This window comes from Syngnathoides biaculeatus, chromosome 15 (assembly GCF_019802595.1).
Source record: "Syngnathoides biaculeatus isolate LvHL_M chromosome 15, ASM1980259v1, whole genome shotgun sequence".
NCBI classification, from domain to species: Eukaryota; Metazoa; Chordata; class Actinopteri; order Syngnathiformes; family Syngnathidae; genus Syngnathoides; species Syngnathoides biaculeatus.
This window is the reverse complement of record NC_084654.1, coordinates 12,920,366-12,933,691: the sequence shown is the minus strand read 5'-3', so window position 1 is coordinate 12,933,691 and position 13,326 is coordinate 12,920,366. Positions and strand designations below refer to the sequence as shown.

Here is a 13,326-nt window from a genome sequence, read left to right as displayed (position 1 = left end):
GCAGGCGTCGTGTGTCACTTCCTGGTTTCGCCTTATTGGCTGCTTTGAATTTTCCGACAGATTTGACTGGCCTGTTTCTCGCTGTTTAAAAGCAAACCGTCTCTTTCATTAGGAATGCTTGGGGTTTCCGACAGTACGCCGTTTCTACTTTTTCCACTTTGGAGTTCCTATTTCGTTTAATTTCAGGTACCTGGCGAGCGTTCTTGTGATTATTACCCCCACCCCATCCCACCAGGTTTTGAATTTATTGATGATTTACCGATAGCTATTATTGTTGGGGTTAGTTTATCGGGACGGCAACGCTTAGCTTGTCTGTGCCAATGTACCGGAGCTGTTAAACTACAAATGTGTGTTTGGACGTGAAAGTGAGCGACTTAACAAGGTTGAAGAGTAACTCGTTGCCTTGACCAATTTAGAAAAAGTTCACGGTTTAGCATTTCTCATATCTCTTTTCATGCGCAACGTGAGCACTCTGCTTTCCTCTGCGTTTTCGCGTGCGTGGGCTAAAACAAATTGAGATGACATGGGCAGGCAAGTCTCGTACTGTGACAAAGGCGATTACAGTACTTCGTTCGCAATTGATGAGCAACAGACGTCGTTCTGTTTTGTCGGTGACACGATGTGAAAATTTGAAAGGCTTAAACTCGTGAGGATGTCACGTGATTGTTCCTTAAGTATTCTTCTCATGGATAACATTGGTCATGTGGGGCGGCCCACAACTACTACAGTAGCTTGATTTTTAATATGTGATCACATATACTGTAATGTACACATTAAAGTGAGTCATTCACCTTATATCTGGCCTCCAATTGTTAAAAAAAAAAAAAAGTCACATTGAACTTTTTTTCATTTTATTCAAATGTTTGTCGTACATACAAACAAGATTTCACATTATCAAGCAGACCGTCTGGCGTTCCCTCGTCCTCATTTTGGTACAAACTTTCAAAATGTGTTTCTTATCAACAGGGTGCAGGTTTGCGAGAGACCCCCCTCCCTTCGGTGCCTTTCTGTGGGATTCCAGTGAGTTGTCGGTAACGGTGTTCTTCTGTTTACAAAGGATGAGCTCTGTTGAGGTGAATGATGAGAATAGCGGCATCTGCCCCAGAGGAGGAAAGCACAAGGGCAAAGGTGAGGACATTTTCGAACTAGAGCAGCCGACCGGGAGGCCTTCAATCCTGCGTCAGACGGAGAACCTCCCCAGCAAGACGGTGCCGAAGAGTGCAAAGGTACACCATCACATTGGCCTGCCTCTCTTTTAATGTCTAACTGTTACTAATCCTGTTTTTGGATTTTAGGTTTGTTTCCAGACTCCAAGAAGAGACCCAGTCACTAAAAGGATTTTATCTCCCGCAAACTTGGTTAAAATGTCAAGTGTGGATGAGTGCACAAAAGCGATGAAGTCTTTAAATTTGGACTTGACAAAGTATGTACAATCATACAGTTAAAGTTCATCTCAAGGATGATAAACCATTGAATTTTTTTTATTTTTTACTTTTAGGTGCACCTTGCCACAAGAGACATCAAAAGAACTGGATGGTCCCATACAAGGTAGTATATGTGTTTTGATAATTGCATATTCTCTAATTTGCCAAGACCACTCTCGATTTTATAGTGAAGAACTTCGCTATTTGCCATTTTTGTACACTTTTTGAAATGCCCCCCATAAATAAGAACACGATTTGACTTTTGTAATGCTCCTTGTGCTCTGATATGTAGACTGGATAACTTGCTCTGCTGTGGGTCGCACCCCTGTTCTTCTTGTCTGTTCTTTCTGGCCAGTAAAACTATTTTCTGTCTGCCTGCATTTTTAATAAACAGAATAATTGGAACATTTTAAAATAAGCAGAGGCAGAAAGTGTGTTTCAAACTCCTAGTATTGCAAAGCAAAACTTCCACCTCAAAAGGCTTACATATCCAACATCCTGCAAAGCCAAGCAGCCGAATAGGACAAGTTAAAAAGAAAGAAGAGTTTCTTCCCCCCAGAATTGTTCAACTGAATTAAAGATTATATGTTTAAAACCAAACATGTCAATGGACTTCATACACACACTGTATGCTTCTTTCTTTTGCTACAGAACTGTCCTCCTACCCTGATGATGACATGCCAATACAAAGCAAAGGAGGTTACCAGTTGGACTTTGACAACCTGGACAGCGTTGACCCTTTCAAGAGCTCCAGTAAAGTGTCTCTCTCACCCCCGAGGACTCTCGTTGAGAGCACGTCTCCCGGACAGCCAGACAATACGTGTGGGGAGCCCGCCAGCAAGTCCGATTCGGGACTAGATGAGACTCTTCCCTTCACTCACTCTGGAGACAACTCACTCGTCAATGTATCCGCTGAGGTCAGCTCGACAGACAGCAGCGTGGTCACCGTGGTGAAAGTTTTAGCTGTAGAGCAAGAGTCACGCGGCGCCACACCTGAAGAGGTCCCTGCCAAGACATTCTCCAGAAGCGATGAAAACAAACCATCAAACAGTTTTATGGAAGATGCACCTCTGCCTTCAAAAGGATCTTACAACATTGATTTTGACAACATTGACGCAACAGATCCCTTTAAACCTGGATGCTCCAAAATCCAGAATTCCCCTGTCCTGGTGAAGAAATCACCAGATCATGAGGCCCAGTTAAAGCCTGCAGATGAAGATGTACCCATTGAAGCAGACTTGGAGCCCTTCGCCTCCCTGCGCCCTGCTCCATCTGACGCTCAAGGGGCCGATTTGGAGCGCTACCTGGCGACCCCGCCCATCAAGGAAAGCCCGGCCAAGCTTGAGGTAGAATTTAGTGATGGTGAGGTCAAACAGAAGCCCCAAAACCTTGGTAAAGAACCACATGTCCTCAAGCCCGAAGAGGAGTCCAACACTTTGGTGGCAGCAGCTGATGCAGAAAAATTACCTGCGAGTGATGAGGCAGATGCGAGCTCCCCCAAAGCATTGTACTCCTTAGACTTTGAAAAACTGGACAACCCTGACTTAAACCCCTTTGCCACAAAGTCCAATATCAACCAGTCTCCCAAGAGCAGCCCGAACCCAAGCCCTCCACAGAACACAGCACACAAGGCACCTGCTTGGTACGCCAACACTGAGTAGGCTCTTGAGTTTTATTGTACTGTATTGTGAAGTAGTTCAATTCAAAATAAAATTCTTTCCCACCTGTAGCACCAATGAGAGGACGTCCATAGCTAAAGCCGACACCGAAGTGCTACAAGAGCAGGTACGAAAAACCCTCGCCTACTCATGGTTTAGAGTTTCCACATTGAGTCAATTCTTTTATTTTTTTTTTTTTCCCTGTCGTACATATCTTCAGCTACTTGTTCAAAAACTCACCTATTCATGGACTCCCAGCATATTTTTTTTTTAGCTCTATTTGGAGCGCTAAGGTGCTACCAGAGTTAGCATCTGGTGTCTGTGTATTTTTTTTGCTCTGCCAAGTGATAGTTAAAAAGCTCAAGCTAACAATGTTTTATGCCACAGGTGTCAAACTCAAGGACCAGGGGCCAAATGTTGCCCGGCACATGGTATTATGTGGCCCGTGGTGGCAAATCAACTTCCATGATTTTTGTAAAAATCTTTTCCAAATTTCTTAGTCATATATCATAAATGATAACATTTTAGATGAGCATTTTTGTGTAACCAAACATGAACAATGGTTGAAAAACAGATTAGCATTGTGTTCTGAGTCCAAAACTATTTCAGAAATTTCAGGTGTAAGTTCGATGCGATTAAATATTTTCAGTCATAGCGGCCCTCTGAGGGGAAACTGGAACTACAATGTGCCCCGCACCACAAATAAGTTTGACACCTCTGGGATTTATGGTAATAATAATAATAATATGAATTGTTTTTAAAAATCTTTCCCTCAGTGAATGGGTTGAGGGTGTATGTGGTTTACTTTGAAGAGAGACGAGCCTTATTTTATTTAGTGATTATTTTTTTATTTTTTTTTTTTTTTTTTTCTATATTATATTCTTGTATTGACAGGAAGTTGACAAGACTGCTTGTGATGAGACTCGTGCATTGGCACCCAAAATTGAAAGGTGTACAAATAATTTTTCTGAACAACTACAGACCAACTTGTCAAATTTCACTGAGGAGTTTGTGCCTGGGACTGAGTGTAAGTACATCTTATATGATGATCAAATTTTACATCTTCAATTTCAAATGACTATTAAAAAGATCTGTGATATGTATGTAGTCTGTACTAAGTTTAGATTTTGACTTTTTTTTTTTTTTTTTTTTTTTTTTTTTTTAGGGGGGGGGGACATGAAATTATATGCATTCAGCTAAATTCCCTGTAGGGTCATACTACATTAATTAAAAAGAAAAAAAAAAGTGATATGTCGAATGAAGAAATTTTGAAGTTGTAATATGAGAGAGAGGAGTTGCACTTCAAGTTTCTATTTTGACAAATTAGCTTTTGGTCTAACACGATTACGTTTGTGCTTGTATTTTGAAATTTTATTCTATTTATTTACCCCACACACGCACTTTTTAGTTCTAACTTAATGCCATTTCAGCATGGCCTTATTTTAGGATGCCTCATTCAAGTTTTTTTTTTCTTTTTTTCTGTAGTTATGTCCAACAACTTTGGGGAACAAATTGACTACCTTGAACAGTTTGGTTCAAGTGGCGTGAGTGATTTTACTATTTCTGACATTTTATTTATTTGTCTGGAAATTAACTATTTTTTTTTTTTTTATGTGACAAGTTTAAGGAGTCTGCACTGCGCAAACAGTCTTTGTACCTTAAATTCGACCCCCTCCTAAGGGAGAGTCCAAAGAAGTGTGGAGGAGGCGCAGTCAATCCATTACAAGCTCCTCGGCCTTCTTCTCTCATGTCCCGGTACGAACGATGTTGAATGATTGTACGGCTGCACCTCCTGGACAGCAAATAGTGTGTTTTGAAGTCGAAACGATTCCATTGTTCTGTCCGATTTAGGCTTGAAACCCTACCAGCAGCCAGCGACACTGCGGCATCTCCTGTAAGACCCTCCTACAGTCGTGCATCGCTGATCAGTCCAATCATTGGCTGTTCAGTTTTTTATTGGGGACACGTAGTGAAATTCTTCCCGTGTTTTTGTTTTCCTGTCTTTCAGACTCCCCCAGTAATCAGGAGCCTCGTCCCAGCGCTCTCGAAGCCTGCAAGCACAGAAGACATCATTGACGTGCTCAAGTACAGCCAGAAAGACTTGGACGCGGCCATCGCCAAAGTCCAGGCTGAGGTATGACCTGGTGGCAACATTCACAATGAGGGGGGGCGATGGTCAGCAAGTCTGCTTTTGGGCTAAAACCCAAGTCTGCAGAAGACCACAAAATAGTGTTGCCATTGTTTTTTTTTTTTAATCATTATTACTGCCCTTGCTAACAGATGAAATCAATTTGAATGATTTTGATTGCAAAATAAAGACATATACCAGATACTACTTGACTCACCATATGCGGATTTCGTGTCAGTCACGGATTCGTCTTACAGAGGCTCCATATCGGGTATGGCGAATGTGGTCTGCATCATACAGCCAAGATCTGTTTTACGCTGTCAACACATTTATGACGCATACTTCTAACCACCACAACCAGACATGATTTTCCCGTTTATAGGCATAATTCCGTCTTTTTAAATTGCATTGATTAAAAACAAAAAATTATCCGTATTTCTGCAATATTCTGACAGTAACCTGTGCCAGAATCCACGCGCCTTCATTTTCCGGTCCTATTTTTGGAACCAAGGTGGAAGATTAGGTACGAGTCAGTTGATTGGTCGAATGTGTTCCTCCTGACCAATAAAAAAACGCTTGTTGTATGCGAGGCGGTTCATGGGGCCATTTTCAAGTCAACATGATGGCGGTGCTCAAGAGAAAAGACGCCTCTCCAGTGAAATAAATTGATCTGTCAAAAATAAGTTCCAATGGAACGAGAAATCCTTGATACGGTTGGAAAGAAGGAAGTTACCACTCTGTTAAGCAACTTCATTCACAAAATCGATCGATCTGGTAAACCATTGTGCTTGTGGGGCTGGGATACTATTGACTATGGATCAAGAGGTTTCATTGGAAGTTCACGAGAAACGTCAAACAACCGAAAGCAACGAAAACAAACTTTTCCATAGCTGGGACATTTGGACGTCCACCCAAGTCCAACAACCAATCTCAGTTGCAGACAGGGTAGTCAATTACGAGGTGAGAGTTCAGAAGGAATAACTTGCAAAAATATCTGTATTATTAACTTGACGTTAATAATTGTTGTCAAATCCATGCATTTCAATCATTTACAAAAACAAATTAAAATGTTTTTGAATGGATACGATATACATGCTGTGAAAGCAGGGTTGCACGCCATGATGCAAATCTGAATTCGGTTTAGTAGTTTACTTAGTTGAATTTGTATTTGAAATTTTTTTTGGGGTAAAGGTATGTGCCTAATTAATGAACCAATCAGTTGAATTCTGTTATTGTGTACATTTTTGAAAACAAAATAGCATTTATTTATTGATGTATTAGATATATTTCATCCATAATACTACGTATTTATAAAACGTGCACGTTAAAATTGGTGATCGTTTGATCATGCTTGTAGCCCCAGATCCCCATCTTCGTCAGTCTTTTTTTTTTTTTTTCATTCAGTCAAATGACATGTCCGCATAACTCATAGTGAGTCAAATTGTGCATAAAATGCTTCAACTGTCAACTTGCAGCCTGCGATTGCCACCATTTCCTTCTCGTAACTCATAGGTTTGTTAGACTGAACAAATTGGGAGTGATCTTAATTCTAAGATGGTGCATCACTGCTATCTACCGGCAGTTTTGCCTTAATATTATCTGCAAGCTTGACAATGGTGGAGCAGCATCAGACTCCAACCCACCCACCCCTTCCTGTCGAAAACCATAAAAGATGAGGAAATCTTTGGTGCTGAGTGTTCAAATTTTACAGACTTGTTATACAACCCTTGTTAATATGTCCTTGATGGTTAGATTGAGAGAAATCAGTGAATATCATAGCCATTCATCACAATCCTCCATTTTCTTGATTTGCTTATCCACATGAGGGTTGTTGGCGAACTGACTTTATGCGATGGGCAGGCTTCACCTTGAGCTGTTCTCCAGCCAGTTGTACGGCACATAGGAGATAAGCAGCCGTTCACACTTGAAATGAAATGGAAATGGTAGTACTCTGCATTTAAAAAAAAAAAAAAAAAAAAAAAAGGCTACATTTTAGTGTCTGATCTGGTCATTATAGACAATACTTGTATCAATAACAATGTTAAAAGCTTTTTTTTTTTTTTTTTTTTTTGGTGGTCAGGGGGCTAATTTGTTCAGTGTATGCCCTATGTGGGGGACAGTGATCATTTACATAAACAACCCCAAGGTTGCTCATAGTTCTAGATTAATTTTAACACCTCAGTGCAAGTATTTGGTTTTCAATGTATTAAACTGTCTGCTTGGTTCTACAGGCAAAGGAAAAAGAGGAGCAAATGTGTGCAAAGTACCAGCAGTTACAAGACGATGGTCAGGAAATGAGGTAGGGGAGGAAAAAAATATATATTTTTCTGAAATCAGGGCTCCGAGGGTATGACCAACTTTTTCAGTTGGTCACACACCATTTATTTTAAAAACGTATTTGGGGGGGAAAACCCTCGCAGGCGCAGGGAGATCCTGCAAATTCCTCTCAGGCGAGACTGCATTTGAACCTGAGCCCTCAGAACTGTGTGGCCGATATCCAAATCAGTCAGCAGCTGATATAAGAAATATAAATGCCGTAATTCCCGGTCTACAGAGCGCACCTGGTTATAAGCCTCACTGAGTACCTTTGGAAAGGAATTACCATTTGGTACATACATGCGCCGCAGCTGTGTGAAACCCAAATTGGAACATGAGATATTTACAAAAAAAAGACTTTAAACAGAGTTTAGTGCTAACGCTAACAGGGCGGGTTAAAATAAAACTTACCGGTAAAAGCAGCAACATGCTATCACAGCACTAATGCCTGCGCAGCGCTAACAGGGCCGGTAAAAGTCACTTCCTCGGCACATACATTCCACCGGTCTCATTCTTACCTTTTCCGCTCAAGTGCCCCCTTGCAGCCGTTAAAAAAATGCACAAATTAGACTCATCACCGCATAAACCGCAGGGTTGAAAGCGTCTGATAAAAGTTGCAGCTTGTTGGCTGGAAATTACAGTACTATGCAAGAAAAGACTTCATTACATTTTTTTTTTTCTTATGTGTACTTGTTTGTGGACAAAATGTGCATTGCATCAAATATAAACCATAACGATTGTCCCTACAGAAGGAGAGTAATAGCTAACAAATATATTGTACAAAAGAGCTCAATAAATGTTTGCAATATAGCTGGACTGCAAAGCAAGACTAGTAATCGAGCGGAGGATTACTTTTATCTGTATTTTATGATAATGAGCTGTAGGGACACATTGTTTGCTTGACCAGTGCATCCCAGCACTTGCAAATTCCCAAGTGTGAAATGATCTGTGTATATAAATCTATCAGCTGACACTTCCCTCTTCCCAACAGGAAAATAATAGCCGAATTTGAGTTCATCATTGCAAAAATGATGGGTGAGTAAAACCAAGTGCGTGTTATCAAGCGTCGTCGATAAGCTGGTGTGGTATTTACATTTATTAACAACATTTATGTTGTTCAGCGGAACAAGAGAAGGAGCGCGAGGCTTTCCAGGTGAAGCTGGACGGGGTCATGCTGGAGAAGGAGCAGGTCTCCAGTGACCTCAACGCCATGGAGAGGTCCTTCTCGGACCTTTTTAGACGGCTGGACAAGTACAAGGAGATCATTGAGGGTTACAAAAAGGTCCGAAGGGCCCCCTCAGTTGAGGTGCATGAAGACCACAATAGATGCAATTTGATATTTGAGAAATTTTCCTTTTCCCTCCAGAATGAGGAGACCCTGAAAGCTTGCGCTCAGGACTACCTGGGGAGAATCAAAAAGGAGGAGAAGCGCTACCAGACCCTCAAAGCCCACGCTGAGGAGAAAATTGGCCAGTAAGAAAACTCGCACAGATGTCATATTAAACCTGCACAAAGCTTCAGTCGGTCATAGCGACGCTGTCGTTCCCGATAGGGCCAATGAAGAAATAGCTGACGTGCGCGCCAAGAACAAAGCGGAGGTGTCGGCGCTGCAAGTCCAGCTGCGGCGTGAACAGTTGAAGGTGCACTCGCTGGAGAAGAACCTGGCCCAGAAGGTGAATACACGAAAACACATTTGAATAGACTTACTTAGTACATTTACACTTATTTTGTTGAATGCAGGTGAAGGAGGCCGAAGAGTTGACCAAACTCTGTGACGAACTCATCAGCAACGTCCAGAACGGGTGATTGACTTCAGTTGTCGTACATGTTTTGTCTCCTTTCTGTTCCTCTCGTCACTTTTCATTCGTAATGAAGTTACATTTGTATTTTGTCAATGTTTTTAAAATACTGTACAGTAAGAGTAAATAAAGAAGTTTAACCTGTGCTAGTTGCTTTGTTTTCCCTTATCAGTTGAATTCTGTTAGCGCTGCCATGCGCAGCAGCCTTTAGACGAGAGTACGACTATTCGAAAGCTGTTTGCTTCCCCATGCATGAGACTTGATTTAATTGTGATAACATTGTAATGTAATAAGAATACTACTGCATTTGTGGACTTGGATTTGTTTTTATGTTGTTGCAACAGTTTTAAGATGTTTGTCAATCTCTGCCATGCACTTGATGGCAATAAAGTACATACTGTAATTAATGTGTATTCCAATGTTAATATTTTTGTGTGCTGGTATGCCATAGGAATTGTTTTTGTGCCTCTGCTCAATAAAGGCTGGGTAAGGCTTCGTTTTCTGTTGAACAGGTTTTAGTGTACCGCAGTAAACCTCGGCCACCAGAGGGCAGAACTTAATTGCATTGCTTTTCGATTTGAAGAGTTTGTTTTCAAAACGAGACATAGGCATTTTTTTTTTTTTTTTTTTTTTTTCAGATTTACGAAACTCGCGCCAAAATTATCCATTCGGATCTGGATAATTTTGGCGCGAGTTTCGTAAATCTGAAAAAAATGCCAATGTCTCGTTTTGAAAAACTCTTCATTTGGTCAAATTGTTGGCCTGATTACAATGGTCAATTCAATCATAGCCTTCCCATGTAAAATTCCCTATTTTTCATGTATTCTTTAAGTACGTAAATATTTCTTTGATCATTGTTTTGGAGGTGCTGCATTTCATCACCAAAGTGCCTCTCAAGTGTAGAAGTCTACCAGAGAGCCGACCCCTGGCATATAAACAAAAGTAAATTTTGCAGAGCTAGCACTGTCATCGCCATCAGCGTGCAATCCCTGACAAGAAAAGACAAAAAAAAAAAAAAAATACGCAACAGAAGCCGGTGTACAATGCGGGCTTTTTTTCCGGGAGTCATCGCGCAGGCCGCCTCGCTTCACTCCCACAACGGGACAATGCGCTTCCGAAACGCTGAAAGGAAATCCGACCGACCTCCAAAGGGAACATTAGAGTCGCATAAATGAGAAAAGGCGGCTCGCTGGTCGTCTAGTGCTGTCACTCATCTGGGGGGGGAGAAAAGAAAGATACAGCTGGAAGAAAAAGTCCTTTATCCCTGTGACCTGAGTGTCTGTACTGCTGCAAAGCGTGTACACACAAACTACCAAACTCTAATACATGAAAAAATTTTCCTGGTGTCTGTTTTAGTTTGTGGCAGAAGGCTAAAAGCTTTTGTGCAAACCCTGGCTGGCTTTTGAACCGTTCATAATTGCCTCCATCAAATACCACAACAAGGATCTGCAAAAAAATGCAGGCTACTTTTTCCAGAATCTTTACGCTTGCACAAATCTACATGTCTAAGTTGCAAAATATAACTGCTTAAAGCACCTGATCATCGCGGGACTTTTCCAAACACACGACGAGGCGCTTGCTTTAACGCGGCCATGCCAACGGAAAGTCACCTGTTTCTGTTTGGTTTGATGAATTAAAAAAAAATAATATATACATATATACATATGTATATTGTAATGCTCTCGGAATGGTGACACAGTTCTCAGGTACCAGGTTCAATCCCAGACCTGCCTGTGTGGAGTTTGCATGTTCTCCACGTGCCTGCATGGGTTTGCTCCGGTTTCCTCCCACATCCCAAAAAAACATGCAACATTAATTGGACACTCTAAATTGCCCCTAGGTGTGATTGTGAGTGCGGCTGTTTGTCTTGATGCGTCCTGCGATTGGCTGGCAACAAGTTCAGGGTGTACCCCGCCTCCTGCCTGTTGACAGCTGGGATAGGCTCCAGCACTACCAGTGACCCTCGTGTGGATAAGCACCAAAGAAAATGGATGTAATGCTCTAAATATATGTTATTTTATCATATCCTAGGCAGTTATTGTGAAGTTTCGATTCATGTAGAAGAACTTGTAACTGAGCTCTCCATTTTCCAAGTAGCTTGCCTAAAATTGCCCTAACACGCTTGAAAACACAAGTACACACACGCAGACAAAATGCCACTTTTCATTCATTTAATCAAACCACCAGCCGAGATGATTTCATACCAGAACATTTGGATTTGTTAAAAATAGAACTATTTGCATACACAAGTAAATCAACTAAATGCGAATACACTGTACTTCAAATATACTAAACACAACACAAAGTACACTTTATAATTACATAACATAAAAATGTAAAATGCCTTATTCAGAAAAATAAACTTCTTTTGATACATTAAAAAAAAATCTAAATAAATTAAGAATTCTTGACTGAGTTTGATTAGAAATGAGGAGAGCTTCACAAACTGTTATTGGTTGAGAACACTAAATATGAATGATGCAAGGACTATTTAGGTATAAAATTATAGAGGACCTTTTTCCCCCTCAAAGGTAACACTGAAACATACTTCACTCATCTCTTGCAGTCTCGGACAATGTTGGTACACATTAGGCAAAGTCAAATGTTTTTTTTTTAATTGGGCCCTGACAGAGACAATTCTCAGTTTTGAGGAACAGAAAACCATATATACAGTATATTATTGGAGTTTGGCTTGTATTATACTGGGAAGTGTTTGTCTGCAAAGTGCAAACAAAATAGTTGTTAAATGAATACTTCTCTGACAGTGCCATACAATCAAAGATTGATTTTATTTTTTTTGGTGGGGGTGTTAATTGTGCAAGCGTACCTAATATTTTGGCCATTTACTGTGACAAGATAGTGGTCAGCATTCCAAAACACGAAAAAGGACAACCTGAGTAGGACGTAACGAGCCCTTTTCTACACCTCTGGTACCATTTTTGAAGCTCGACAGCCGATGAAAACGGCTTTGCAGAACAAGACCAGCTGCGTTCACACTCGCAACAAAAGTCCTTTCTTTTTTTTTTTTTTTTTTTTTTTTAAATTAAGTGCACAGCAAGTACTGACGCGGATCTTTAATGTCGTGAGAGTCTGACAACGTGGACGCACGCAAAAATACAAAAGAAAAGTGACAGCACCAAATGTCACGATGTTGTCATGTGACTGGCCAATTTGGGGTTGTGTTCCCCTGACAAATGTTTTTTTCCTTCTTCTTTGCGCTAACACTGGAAATGGATGTGTTGATGCTGATGTACTTTGCCGTCCACGTGGGAGTGCGTGTGCGTGTGAATGTCAGTGTAGATTTTGGGATAGATCTTGGCGGTGCCTCCCTGGTTGAGGAGGAGCTGCTGCTGCTGCGCCAGGTACTCCTCGTAGTTCACGGAGCTCATGCGGTCTTTGTCCGGGCTGGACGCGCCGGACGACGGCGCGACGAAGCCTCGCTCTCGCTCGCGACACATCTGGGGCCGGTGGGGGACGGCGGCGCCCGCGGGGCCCACGGGACGCGGGCACTGCTTTCTACTCTGGCAGAACCACAGCAGCACGGTGCCGAAGATGAAAACGATTCCGGCGGGGATGCCGATGATGACCGGCCAGGGCAGGGAGCTGGAGGCCGCGGGGAAGATGGGCGTGATGGGGGGCTTGGTGTCTGCAAAAGAGGCCACGAGTCAAAAGTGAGCCACATTGAAAATCATTTTTACATCCTATCGGGGTTACATATTTCTATTTTATAGTTTGGAGTTTCTGTATGAAAAGTGCTTCATTTAATCATAGCCAATTATAAACAGTAAAAGGGACAGCATCAGATTTGAACTACCGTAATTTCCACGACTTTTTTCAACCCTGCGGTTTATGCAGTGATGCGGCTTGCATTCTTTCTAAAGGCCAGAAGGGGGCACTCAAGCAGAAAAGGTATGAGTGAGCGGTGGAATATATGTGCCGCCGAGGAAGTGATTTTTAACGGTCCGGCCCTGTTAGTGCTGCGTTAGCGTGTTAATGCCATG

The 13,326-nt window shown here is 41.6% G+C and overlaps 2 protein-coding genes across 3 annotated transcripts in view; one reads left to right on the top strand and one right to left on the bottom strand.

Annotated features, from left to right (window-relative positions):
* The first annotated feature begins 34 nt into the window (after positions 1 to 34).
* On the top strand, positions 35 to 9,470 carry tacc3 (transforming, acidic coiled-coil containing protein 3). 2 transcript variants are annotated; one of them, XM_061843777.1, is made up of 17 exons: positions 35 to 186; positions 1,058 to 1,226; positions 1,296 to 1,423; positions 1,499 to 1,548; positions 2,076 to 3,066; positions 3,155 to 3,209; positions 3,977 to 4,109; positions 4,568 to 4,626; positions 4,704 to 4,837; positions 4,934 to 4,976; positions 5,091 to 5,216; positions 7,442 to 7,509; positions 8,518 to 8,561; positions 8,648 to 8,808; positions 8,893 to 8,999; positions 9,079 to 9,199; positions 9,267 to 9,470. In XM_061843777.1, exons 2-17 carry the CDS (start codon positions 1,059 to 1,061, stop codon positions 9,330 to 9,332), a joined length of 2,454 nt encoding a protein of 817 aa, XP_061699761.1. In that variant the 5' UTR covers positions 35 to 186; position 1,058; the 3' UTR covers positions 9,333 to 9,470. The 2 variants fall into 2 exon arrangements, with proteins under 2 accessions (XP_061699761.1, XP_061699762.1); XM_061843778.1 differs by having other exon boundaries at positions 110 to 235.
* Positions 9,471 to 11,488: 2,018 nt separating this feature from the next.
* The window catches only part of LOC133513695 (fibroblast growth factor receptor-like 1), a 38,632-nt gene continuing 36,794 nt past the window's right edge, over positions 11,489 to 13,326 (bottom strand). Inside the window, exon 7 of the mRNA XM_061844688.1 lies at positions 11,489 to 12,971. Within this exon, the coding sequence (XP_061700672.1) occupies positions 12,544 to 12,971 (428 nt within the window). The 3' untranslated portion in view covers positions 11,489 to 12,543. The remainder of the gene's footprint in view (positions 12,972 to 13,326) is intronic.

Bases quoted from the DNA above. Each gene is read 5' to 3' on its own strand.
- tacc3 (XM_061843777.1), top strand. From the start codon at position 1,059: ATGAGCTCTGTTGAGGTGAATGATGAGAATAGCGGCATCTGCCCCAGA. The intron at 3,067-3,154 runs GTACGCCAACAC...TCCCACCTGTAG, and splicing joins GCACACAAGGCACCTGCTTG to CACCAATGAGAGGACGTCCA. The intron at 3,210-3,976 runs GTACGAAAAACC...TTGTATTGACAG, and splicing joins CCGAAGTGCTACAAGAGCAG to GAAGTTGACAAGACTGCTTG.